The sequence below is a fragment of the Orycteropus afer genome, unplaced genomic scaffold (assembly GCF_000298275.1).
Source record: "Orycteropus afer afer isolate SDZICR_OR568_19922 unplaced genomic scaffold, OryAfe1.0 scaffold00074, whole genome shotgun sequence".
Taxonomy (NCBI): domain Eukaryota; kingdom Metazoa; phylum Chordata; class Mammalia; order Tubulidentata; family Orycteropodidae; genus Orycteropus; species Orycteropus afer.
Genome location: NW_006921661.1, coordinates 7,004,875 through 7,018,163, shown reverse-complemented (window position 1 = coordinate 7,018,163; position 13,289 = coordinate 7,004,875). Strand labels below are relative to the sequence as shown.

The 13,289-nt window shown below is 44.6% G+C and overlaps 1 protein-coding gene across 1 annotated transcript; it reads right to left on the bottom strand.

Annotated features, from left to right (window-relative positions):
• Positions 1-3,714: 3,714 nt before the first annotated feature.
• KCNE3 (potassium voltage-gated channel subfamily E regulatory subunit 3) lies at positions 3,715-4,032 on the bottom strand. Its single transcript, XM_007940944.2, has one exon. It carries the CDS (start codon positions 4,030-4,032, stop codon positions 3,715-3,717), a length of 318 nt encoding a protein of 105 aa, XP_007939135.1.
• Between the last annotated feature and the right edge of the window lie 9,257 nt (positions 4,033-13,289).

Here is a 13,289-nt window from a genome sequence, read left to right as displayed (position 1 = left end):
ACTTGACCTGAAACCACAACTTGTTAAACTCTTTTCCTTTCATATCTACTTCAGTCTCTCCCCTGTCAGTTTTTCCTAAAATGCACTCCCTCAATAAATGGCCTGCCTCAGACTCTGCTTCTAGGGATCCGGATCTGTGACCACTGGTGTCAACACTGTGCCATCATTTTCCTAAATCACCTTCTGATTCATTTTCTGGGCTTGTTCAGATCTATGCTCTGGGCTGTGTGTGCCATAGGGCTGTAATTGGGTTGAGGATGATGAGGGAGCTGTATCAAGGGCAAGTGGGCTTTTTTGTAAATAATATCTGATATATATGGTTGTTGTGAGGGTTTTGAGTTGATATGTGTAAAATGTATTACGATAGGGATTTCTTTGATCTTTTGTGTTCACTTATGTATGCCAAGGTGCCTGAATGAGTGCACGGCACATAGTAAAACAAAAAAACAAACTCACTGCTGTCAATTTGACTCTACTCATAGCGACCCCTCCTTGGGTTTCCCAGGCAGTATCTCTACGGAAGTAGATTGCTCAACTTTCCTTCCAAGGAGCAGCTGGTGGGTTTGAACTGCCAGCCTTCTGGTTAGCAGTCAAATGCCTTAGGCACTACGTCATCAGAGCTCATAGTAGGCATTCAATAAATAACTTTTGAATGAATGGTTATTGAAATTTTGTTTTGAGGGCTCAAGGCTATGTGCTGGGATCTAGCCAGCAGAGGGCAGAACCTGTTCAGGCAAAAGATCTGGGCTGATAGAAAAGGTGGGTTAGAGTTCCCAGACAATTGGAGGGAAAGAGGTAGAGCTGGAGGTGGGCTGAGGAGAATACCTACCTCATAGAGCATTAAAATTTTTAATTATTCTATCTTAAATCCTGGAATTTTATTTGGTCCAACCCTGGATGTGTGTAACGAGTAGAGCTCCTACTTTGTGATTTCAGTCGAATAAGTAGTTCCAGGCTCTCACATCCCTGGCATTGTTCTGGTGGCTGCAACTTGTTTGAACGTGTATGTTGTTGTTGTTGTTATGTGCTGCCAAGTTGGACCCGACTCATAGTGACCCCTCCTTGGGTTTCTGAGGCAGTATCACTACAGAAGTAGATTGTCCAACCTTCCTTCCGAGGAGTGGCTGGTGGGTTTGAACTGCCAGCCTTCTATTTAGCAGTCATGTTGTTGTTGTTGTTGTTGTTGTTATGTGCTGCCGAGTTGGACCCGACTCATAGTGACCCCTCCTTGGGTTTCTGAGGCAGTATCACTACAGAAGTAGATTGTCCAACCTTCCTTCCGAGGAGTGGCTGGTGGGTTTGAACCGCCAGCCTTCTGGTTAGCAGTCAAGTAAGTGCCTTAGACACTATGCTACCAGAGCTCCCCATAATCCTCTCAGTTGATCCCTTTTTTGTTTATGCTAATCCAAACTTTGTAACAATTGGGTTTCTGTAACTTGTAAGCAAAATAATTTTTATTACTAAGTCCCACTAGCATGAATGACTTTGTAAAGGGGAGGCACCGCCACAGATGGGGATAGTGAGGTTGTAGAACTCCCTGCTTTGCTGATCCACTTGTTTTCAACAGGAAGGTATTCTCTCCATATTTCTGCCTCCAAGGCTTCCCTTCCTTGTTTTGTTTCCTGTGGTACCTAATCTCCCATTCACTCTCCCCACTTAGTTCTGTCCTATCTTTTAAAGCTGAGTTCAAGTTCTACCTTTTCTGATTCCACTAGATCTACTCAATCTCATTTCTCAAACCTTATAGCATTCACCTGACCATTCTTATACTCGGCTACATTCCATATTTTATTTTGTTTGGGTTTGGTGGTTTCTAAAGCCCCATACAGCTGTAGCCTTCTGAATCCAGTGTTCCCATATGTTGTATCTTATTAAGCAGTTCCACCTCCTCCCTCAAGTAGAGATGAGTAAAGACAAAGACATATGGGGGCTCAGCACAGATTTGCAGAGAGTCAACATAATTGCTGATGGGAGCAAGTGTGTTTTGTATTCTCCATTTAGGGAAACAGGGAGCTGTGGTGGCATAGTGCTTAAGGCATTTGACTGCTAACCAGAAGGCTAGTGGTTCAAACCCACCAGGCATTCCTTGGAAGGAAGAGTGGGCAATCTATTTTCATAGAGATAAATTGACTTGACAGCAGGGAGGTTTTTTTTGGGGGGGGTGGTTATTCAGAAAACACATAGGAATTCATTTTTATTTTTTCAAAGTAGAAATAGTTTTTTTATTATTATTATGCAAATAACTAAGATTAAATAAATCAAATGTTACATAAATGTTTACAGTCAAAAGAGAAGATCACCCATAATTCTACTCCTGCGATAACTGCTATTAAACCATTCTTTCTGTTTTTGCTATGTACAAATATGTATGTTTCAATGGGGCTTTCTGAAGACCTTAAATTGAAATTTCTTAAATTGAAATCTGACACAGAACAATGAGAAGTACTGATCTAGGATTTGGAGCAAATGGCTTGTAAAGTCTTTACTTGCCACATTGCATGTACTACATTGAACCATTTGAAACTACGGATATTTACCTGTTTTGTGACCTACAAAAACAGCTCATTCTTATAGTTCAACCTAAGGTAAGTAAAATCTAGAAAGTCAGAACATAGGACCTTTAGAGACTTCCAAGTCTTAACTATTTTGTTATACAGAAGAGGAGAAAGGATCAGAGAGAGAAGGTGTCTAGCCCAAGGTCACATAACACATTAGTGATAGAACCAGGGCTTCAAATGAACCATGTACCTGCCTTTCACAATCCGCTTCTCTTACTGTCATCTTCTACAAGGAATGTGTAGCAAGGTAGCAGATTTCAGCTTGGTATCAGAATTTCTCATCATCAAAATGGAAGAGGCTGTCTTGGAGGGAATGAAGTCACATGGTCTGAGTTGGTAAGGGCACTGGAACATGACAGCTCAAAAGGCAGAACCATGGAGCTACGGAGCTAGTGAAGTTTGATATTCAGGGCTCCACCCTTACGTGGGCTCCTTCCTAAGACCTAGGAGGCTCTAGCAATGTATTGACATAGTGACATGTTTTTGTAATATTTGCAAAAGTTAAGATATTTTAAAATCCTTTTTCTTAAAAAGGCTAGATAAGCATCAGGTCCTGCAAGGCCTAGAACCACTCCTATGTGGAAGAGTTCTGGAAAGCACAAGACCAGAGGCTTAAGTTCTAATTATGGCACCATTTAGGCCCAAATGGGTAGAATGTTGCTTGCTCTGCTTACTTCACAGGAGGGTAAAATCACAAATGTTAAATGTGTTAAAAAATATAAATTTGTGAACAAATATAATCTATCCATGATGTAGGATATTCATTGCTGTTTCTCATGGTTGTTGAAGATAACACACAAAAGAGATGTCCTTTGTGAATCTTCCTGTTTCATATCCTCCAACCCTCACCCCTCAATATACTAACCATTGGACTAGTCTTTGGTCATTATCCTTGGCTATTTCTATGTTTGTTCATGAGGGACATTGTCTATAAAGTCTATCTTTGCTTGGAAAAAAAAAATCCTTATCCACAAAGTCTAGCTCTGTCAGCCCCTCCCTTCTCACCCCCATGATGACCTCCCTTAGCATTGTTTCTTACTGACGTCACAGATAGGGAGGGACACTGAGACCTGATATGGCCTATATGTGAGTTCTAGAGGCCTCAGAAGATAAGCCTCAAATGTCTTTATTTAGTGCCATCCTCAGCCTCTGAATATCAGATCATAGACACACGGTTCTTGATGTATACATGATAGGGGTCACTGCGCTTGTCCACTTTGCGGGAGCGGGTGTATCCCAGGATGAGGCTGCCCACTGTGACAGCAAACAGGAACATGACGAAGAGAATGTACATGTATGAATTGTCATCACGGCCAGGTAGGCTGGCCTGCTGTTCCTCAGTTTTGTTGTCTGGCCCCAGCCTTAGTCCTGGTCCTGGCTGGCAGAGCAAGTTGCTGTGGAATGTCTCATTTAGGGCCTTCAGCACAGCATGCAGACTCTTGTACCATGTCTCAGTCCCATTGGTAGTCTCCATAGCAACACAGATTGAAGGGAAGGAAAAATTGGAGGATGCTCTGATGGTGAGATAAAAGAGAAAGTATGGCTTCTGTTACCTGCAGCTAGAATGAGCTTCCCACTCCTCGTTATACGTCCTTCAGACCCCAGCTAAGTCCCTACAGCACAGTTTATTCTAACTACTGGCTTATTTGTCCGTCTTCTCCCTAGATACAAGCTCAGTGATGGCAAGGACTATGTTTCTTTTGTTGCTGTTAGCTACCGTTGAGTTGGCCCTGATTCCTGGCAATGCCACGTACAACAGGATGATTGTTGTGATCCACAGAGTTTTCACTGGTTGATTTTTGGAAGTAGATCACCAGGCCTTTCTTCTCAGTCCATCTTGGTATGGAAGTTCTGCTAAAACCTGTTCACCATCTTAGCAACACATGAGCTTCCACTGACAGATGGGTGGTGGCTGTGCTTGAGGTACATTAGTCAGGAATCACACCAGGATCTCCTGTATAGAAGGCAAGAATTCTACTACTGAACCACTATTGCCCCTTATGTCCCTTTTACTCAATGCTATGTACCAGCACAAGGAGCTCTGGTGGTATAGTGTTTAAGGCATTTGACTACTAACCAGAAGGTTGGTAGTTCAAACCCACCAGCCACTCCGTGGAAGGAAGAAGACTGGGCAATCTATTTCCATAAAGATTTACCACCTCAGAAACCCAAAGGGGGTCACTATGAGCCAGAATTGACTTGATGGCAGTGGGTTTATATATATATATATCAGCACATATGACAGCACTCCATAGGTGCTCAGTAAGTACTTGTGGAATAAGTCTTCCCTAACCATTGTAACCCATTTTGATCCCTCCTTTCTTTGAATTCTATAAACCCAAGAACTTCTGGCTAGAAGGACCTTATTGTTAGGTGCCATCAAGTTGGTTCCAACTCATAGCAACCCTGTGTACAACAGAACAAAACACTGCCTGATCCTACTATATCAGACAGTGTTTCACTGCTATTCATAAGGTTTTCAATTTTTTCAGAAGAGGACTGCTACATCCTTCTACCTAGTCTGTTTTAGTCTTGAAGCTCTGCTGAAACCTGTCTACCATGGGTGACCCTGTTGGTGTTTGAAATACCAGTGGCATAGCTTCCATTATCACAGCAACATGCAAGCAATCATAGTACGGTGAACTGAAAGGCAAGTGGTGGAGAAGGACCTTTGGTATTATTTAATCTAATTCTTTCCATTTTTCCCATTGGGAAGCTGAGGCCCAGAGAGATTAACAGAATATCAGAGGCAGAGCCAAGCTCTATTGATGGCTAGCTCAGTGTTCTTTCCACTTCCATGCTAGCTCACAGCAGGACTATGCAGCCCTATTAGAATGGCATCCATCAGAATTCTCCTTTTTTTTTTTTTCTACTCCATAAACACCATTTAGAAGATGTTTGGGAATGACTTAGATGTCTGCTAGATCATTTGACCTATCAAGCATCCTATGTCCTGAAAGCTCCAGGTGTTCCTAGCTATTAGAGGAAATTCTACTGGAAAGGAAGTGGATGGGGGAGCAACAGGAGGTTAATAAGTACTGGATGCATGGGGGAAGAGAGGGAAAGGTTTGGAGCTGGGGCAGAGGAAGTGAAAGGAGTTCTCAAAGTTTAGGGTTCTACCTGTTCTAGAGAGAGAAGACATATGTCACCATGCATCTCAACTATCCTACCTTCTAAAACAAAGTCACTTCATGCCTACCACATAACCAAAAACCAAAACCAAACTCACTGCTGTTGAGTCAGATCTGACTCATAGAGACCCCTCCTTGGGTTTCCGAGGCAATATCTCTACGGAAGTAGAATGCCCAGCCTTCCTTCTGAAGAGTGGCTGGTGGGTTTGAACCACCAGCCTTCTGGTTAACAGTCAAATGCCTGAGGCACTATGCCACCAGAGCTCCTTGCCTAGCACACAGAAGGTGATAATAAATGCTGCTTTTCCTTTCTCTCAGAATTGTTTAGTCTATAATATAGAAAAACAGTTTTCCATCCCAGCCTCTGGAAAACCAAAGGTCATTCTCTTTAAACAGGTTCCATACCCACTTGCTTCAGAAAGCCTTCATCAACTGCTACCCACCCATCAACCATGCTCTATAAGCTTTATCATCACAGCCACCCCTTTCTTCCAGCACTTATATACTGGACAGTGTGTGGCTGTCCTCATGTTATTAATAAGGGTCTCCTCAGAGCACATGCTCTGGTCAGCAGGTCTGTGTATTTCCCCCAGTCTAGGGGACTATCCTGAGCTGGGCTAGGTGCTCTCTTTCCCTCAGTGGTCTCCAGTAAAGGTGGCCATTTGGGGAACTTCTTAGTCCAAACAGTCAAGAGTTCATTGAATAGTTCCAAAGCCCTCCTTCATGTGAGGTAGGAGAAACCCATTATGTAGAACTGTCAATAAATCAAAGTTAACAAACATGATTATAACCATAATGGCTTTTCCCTGAAAAAGATTATAGTTAGTTCTGACTATGACAAACATTCATGAACTACTCTATGAGTGTAAAAGTTGAGGGACGAATATAAATAATACATTTATCCAGGATTTACATTTCATACAAAGGCCTTTCGGGTCTTCTGCCATCTAGAACTTGTGTTATTTTGTTTGGGCAGAAGGTGGGGAAAAGAATAAGGGCTCACGGAGTTAAGATCCAGAAGGCATAGGCTCTCATCTGCTACCCCACTGAGAAATTTCGGGCAAGCAAATTTTACATGTATCCCTTGTGTGGGCCAATAGAAAGCAAGAGCAGCACAACAGAACTAATGGTTCAAGGAATCATTCAGGCAATCATCATTTATAGAGGCTCACTCTGGGCCAGGCCCTGTGCTGAGAATTTGATGAGAATCAGACCCAGTCCCTGCACTTGGGCTCATCACCACCTCTACTACAATTCAGGGAAAAAGCCAGGAGGTACTGGTCTTAAAGAAAGAAGTGATGAATTCTGGTCGGAACTCAGAAAGTGATAGAGGCATTTAAGTTGGACCTTGGAGGGTTTTTAAAGGTAAAGAAGACAGAAACAGATGAGCAAAGACATGGCACCAGGAAAGTAAATAAAGCATTACAAAGAATGGAAAATATCATAAAAAGGTTGGAGTATAAGATATAGAGAGAGATAAAGTAGGATGTGGGGTACCAGAGACTGACAGGAGCCAGATGACAGAGGGCCCTGAGTGCCAGGCTACAGAATTAGAACTTTATCCTGTAGGTGTTGAAGAGCTGTGAAATAGTATTTTTGAAAGGGATAAAATGATCAGATCTGTGCTTTGGAAAGGACGCTGGCTGCTTTATGGGCGGGAGGGAACAAGAATTGAGGCAGGGTACACAGTTACAAGGGTCTTGAAATAGTTCAGTTGTCAGATACTGAGTCCTGAACTGTGGCAGAGGGGGTGGCAGGGTGGTAGGGGGTAGATATGAGGTGTGAAAAGCATTTTGGGGAGGGAATGGCTAATGTGACAGTTGAGGGAGGAAGGAGCCTCAGAGAGTTTGACAGGTAGATGACAATCTACCAGTGTCTAGAGGAGCCCATTTTGAGAGAAGTAAGTTAACTTGCCCTGTTTTGGCTTTCGTTTCCTCATTTGTCAGAAAAGATAATCTTCCCTGCCCTGCCTCCCTCAAGGGTTGCTATAAAGAAACAGTTTCATTATGCTGAAGAGAATTTAAGTATATATTTTTTTCATTTGGAAAAGCAGATATATAAACCAAAACCAAACCTATTGCCATCAAGTTGATTCCAACTCATAGCAACCCTATAGGATAGAGCAGAACTGCCCCCATAGGGTTTCCAAGGCTGTACATCTTTATGGAAGAAGATTGTCACATCTTGCTTCCGTGGCTAGTGAGTTTGAATCACCAGTTACCAGTCCTGTAGAATAGCTGGTGGGTTTGAACCACTGTTAGCAGTCCAGCACTTAACCATATATTCATGGAAAAAAAAAAAATACTATACATTGAAATGGCAGATACAATGAAGACTAAGAATTCTTTTTCTTAGTCCCCCAGATATTCTTCCCAGGACAGTCACTGTTACCAGTTTTGATATCCCAGGGAAGGGGCTTTAAATGACAGGACAGAGGGAGGGCAACATCAATTTGAAAACTCACCAAACAGCAGGAAATTCTTCTGGCTCTGAGCAGGCATAGCCCTAAGGCTCCTCAGCCCCTCAGCCCCTTCAGGATGTCACCATGCACATCTGGGGTCTCAGTCTTGATTTCAGGAGCTAGGGAGGCCCAGGGCTGGAATTGAGGAGAGGAAGCAGGAAAAAAAGAGAACCAGAACAAACTCAAGAACCCAGGGAGGATCACCCAAGGCCAGGCTCCAAGGGTTGTGCAATCATCTCACCCTGAGGGCTCTGACCCCGTCCCTTGTTCTCTTTCCTGCTGCAGCTAGTTCAGGCCAGCCCAGGGTTGCAACTGCAGGAACTGTGCAATGGCCAAGGGCTGTCTGATTGCCCACAATGCTTCAACTGGTTGGCTTCATGAGAAACCCCACTTTAACATGTGGATTCCTGCTCAGGAATCAGCTAATACTGCAACCAAAAACATTCCCTTTCTCGGGGGTACTCACCTGTTAGCAGGAGCTGCTGAAAGGCTAAAAGGGCCTCAAGACTCAGGGGTACGGTATGTGTGGTGGAATGGCAGTGGGCAGTTGGGTTTGGGTTGGTATTCTACATTGAAACAAATGATGTGCTACCCATCAGTCTGTTTAGATAGAGAGGGTATAAACATGCTCACAGAATTAACAAACTCTGTAGCATAGCTTTCTTGTAAGAATTAAAAGAGAAACTCATGCAGTGCCTGGCACATCCATAGATGGGGTAGTCATTTTTGTTTTTCTACAGCAGAAGCTGGAAGGCCCTTCAGAGTCTATCTCGTCTGAATGTCTTCACTTTACAGTGAAGCAAATGCAAACCCAGGGAAGTGTCTTGGTTTAGTTGCTACTCGTGTGATTTTGGGCATGTGACTTCCTTTTCTGGGTCTCAACTTCTGTCTGCATCTGTAAAATGAAGGGGTTTTATTTTACAGTCTTATAAAGTCCTAGTCAACACAGTAATCCATGAGGGTTAAATCATAAAACCATGTTGTGAGATCATGGATACTGGATAGGTTGGGGGGAGGCATTTGAGGGGCTTTCTAAAAGCTCCTAGAAGAAGATAGAAGATAGCCAATGCTGCAGACTTTTTCCTTGTGGGTTAAAATGCTGGGACTGGTCTTCTGACTGACACCCAGTATTCCAGCCTAGTTAAACTGAAGATCCAAACAGTTGACTTGTTCAGTCTTCCTTATAACACCTCACTTACAGTTTTTCTAGCCATAGACATAGATTCCATGGGGGATGAGGAGGCAATGTGGGGGACAGACAGGACTTTGAGACAGGGTTCAGTGAGGGGAATGAAGCTTCATGAAACCTTTCATCCCTCAGGCGCTCCTTCCAGAGCCTCTCTGGATAGACTAGGATATTTGTGGTGCTGACAAGAGGAGGAAAAAGGCCATAGTTATGTATCTTTAGACACTGGGTTGTGGTGGGGGTGAGTGCTTGGGTACAAAGGCATCCTGCTTGGGTCAGGAGGGGCTGAGAGCTGATGAAGGGACAGCCTGGTTTTCTACAATCTGCTTCTGGGTCCCGAGTGGGGGATAGGCAGTCAGCAACAGTAAGAATTTTGCTGCTTTTGCTGAGTTCCTTGGCTTCCCTCTCTAGGACAGTCATTGATTACAAAACTCCTCTGATGGGGGAGACAGAGCACCCACTCTGGGGAATCCCTGATTTCAAATAGGAGACAGACAAGTTAGGAAGGAAGGTGAGCAGTTAACTGACCAAACTGAAGGCTCTTTAAGGATTATCTAGAATCTGGATTTTGCACTATCCCTCAACTTCTCCTCCATTTTGTACATGGGGAAACTGAAGGTTAGAAAGGTGAGTGACTAATCCATGATGACATAGCTAGTAAATAACAGAGCACAGAGGAGAACCCAGGTCTTGGAAGCCCTGTTCATGTGCTCTCTCCACTACAAATGGCAGTATCCCTTCACATTTGAACTGCAAATCACACCAAATACAGCTTCCTACTGTCATGAGGCATCAATTCCTCTAACTCTATAACTCCTGCCCTTTCCACCTATTCTTGTGGAAGAACCAGTAAGGGAAGAAGTTAGTAAAATTTCGATGGGGAATTAACCTAATCTCCCATGGCTCCTTCTTTTGTCCCTTCTGCTCCAGACTTGCTCCTAAGAGCAAACAAGCCAGACACTTTCTTCCTCTACATTCTGTTTTTTTCTGTGTTCCCCACATTAATAGGTTCTCACTATTCTTGACTTGAACTTGCCTGGCCCCAAGGTCATTGTCCAAATACTCCTTGCACACCTCTTGCCTTTGCTCAGGCTGTTTTCTTAGGCAGCAATGATTTTTTCCTTTTTATCTGCCTGGTAAACTACTCATTCTTTAAGACCCATCTCAAATGTCACCTTTGTACACACTCCCCCAAGTCATCACCTTTTCCATCCCCTAGCCAGTTAGTCATTCCCTCTTGTCTGTTCTCAAATCACTCTGCACAAAGCTCTATTAGAATACTATGCTATACTGAAATTGAGATGTGTCTCAAATCTCATCTGTATGCTGTGAGGGCAACAACAAGTACTTCATACATTTCTCCATTCCCCAGGCCTACACACATAGCAGGCACTCAAGAATAAATGAATCAATGCCTCTTCCATAAGACCGCCCCTTCTTTAGCACACACATACACATTCATAAAAAGAGCTTCCAATACTTCAAAAGCAACCTCAAGGACAGGCCAAGAAACAAGGGAAAAACAAATTCCATTGGGACTGGAGAAAGAAAGGCTCAGAGCAAAGAACCTATCTCGATGAGGTGAGGTGAATCATAGGAGGAGGGATTGTAAGCTTCTTTTGAAAGCCCAGACACTGTCTGCACCTGAGCCCCTTTCAATCCAAAGGGCAAACATTCTTGGCCCCAAGACACCAGCAATAGCTTTGCAATCTCTTCCCTGTGTACCTAGCCAGGGTGTGGCCACACACACACACACACACACACACACACTTCAACTCTCAGTCACTCTGCTGACTGTGATCTTGTGTTTCAAGCATGGGTTTCAAGGTTCCAACCTTTGCTGTATGCTTGCTATGTGACTTCGTGCAAGGCACTTAATTCCTCAGAACCTCATCTGTAAGACAGGGGTAATTACCTCTGCTTTGCTTACCTTACCAGGGAACTAGAGGAGATAATAAATAGATGGGAAGGTGTTTTATACATTGCAAAATGTTACATAAACTAAGATAATTATCAGCCAGCCTGGTCATAAAGTTTTCTTCTCTGTCTCCATTCTTCGTCTTACCAAGAACAGTCACACCTACTGCCTCTATCCCCCCACACCTACCCCTGGTTGCTCTACCTCAGAAGAAGCTGGAAGGTTCTTACTATTCTTTTTGATTCTCAGAACACTTACATCCTTCAGAAGCTTTCCTTGTTTCCCACTGTGATTTTTCCCATAGTTCCTTACCATTTAAGGGTATCATTCAACAGTCCTGTAGCTGATGGAGAGCACACTAGAGTGAGAATCAAGAGACTTGGGTTCTTGTCTCTGTTTCTCCACTTTCTACCCCTGTGTTTTGGATGTCACTTCACTTCATTGCTCTGGGCCTCATTTTCCCCACCAGCTAGATGGGGTTGCTTATCTTGCATCCCTCTTAGAAGATATTTTGAGGACCCACCCATTAAGTTTATGAATAGGAATGTGCTTTGAGAAGTATGGAGTGAGTGAGAGGTGAAGAAAGTTGTTGGTTGTCATCTCAAAAAGCCAAGAAAATCTCAAAGTAGTTTCCATGCCTCCAGCATGGGCCTCTTCCATTTGGAGTTGACAAAGTGGCAGAATGCCAGTAGATAACAATTAGCTTATACATTTACAATACTCCTTTGTACAAGAAGTGGGGAGAGCCCTGGGCTAGGAGTGATAAGACTTGGGCACTACTTCTGCCTGGTCCCCGGTGTAACTGGGCAAGTCATCTCCCTGACCCTCAGTTTTGCCATATGAAATTGGTGGGGGGCAGAAAGGGGAGATTTAGAAGAGACGCTCTTCATAGGCTCTTGCAGAAGGACTGAACTCATTCATTTTTTAGATAAGACCTCCCCTGCCATCTGGAGTATGAGGGCAACAGGACCAAGAGGCCCATTTTACAGATGGTGACCAGGAGAAAAAGAAAAAAAAAAAAAAAAACAAGGCATAGAAAGGGTGGATGACTGGCACAAGTTGACACAATCTGTAAGCTAAAACCCAAGTCTTCTCACTCCCAGGCAAGACCTATATTACTTACTAGCTGCAGTAAATGACTCTGGGGGTTTCCAGGCTTTCCCTGGAAATGGGCAAATCAACTCCACAGAGCAAGTGGCTCCCGGGTCAAGCAGTAGACTGGCTCTGGGTCCTGAAGTGTCATTTCCGCGTGCGCACTCGCTGCGGACCCTCAGGTGTTCGCTTGCGTGTCTGTGGTGTGTAAGGAGAGTGGCAACAGTTTGGTGGCTAGCGTTAGGGAGCGCAAGCCTCCAAGGTTTCCAGGCGGCGAAAGCCAAGGAACGCAGCTTCCCACTCTCACGTGCTGCCTCGGAATTGCTGCGCGCTGAGCTCTGGGGAGAAGCGGCTGGGCATTTGAGCGGCCCCGCACCTCGGGTCCCTGGTACGCCTTAGACAGGGTAGGGGAGTAACAAAAAACCCTTGGAAGACTCCTCTTTAGTACTCCCAGCTGCAGCTCAGCTTTCACGACCCCGCGATTGCGCCTTACCTGCTTCTGGGCACAGCTCTGAAGGGGCGCCCATTTGCTCTTTTGGGCCCTTTGCTTGGGGGTCGCTCGGGGACTGCGCCCCACAGCACGCAACTGGCACCCAGCAATGCCTTGCGCCCTCTGGTTTCAGTGCGGGACCTGCGCTCCGCTCCTTTTTCTTTTCCCCAGGGCGTCGCCAACCCGGGCCCCGCCCGGCCTCCAGCACACCCACTTCTTGTCGAACTGGCTTCGGGCGCCTCCGCCCAGCTCCTTCGGCCTCACTGGTGTGTGGGCTTCTACCCTTCCGTCCCCCATAACGCCTGCTTCCTGGACATGAGAGACCAAATGTCTCTGGCTTCGCTTCTATTTTCCCGGCATGAGGCCAATATCCAGTATGCAAGGCTGAGCGCTGAGGTGCTGGTGGAATCAGGCTTTGTTCTTATGTGGCTGTGTGATGGTGGGCAAGTCACT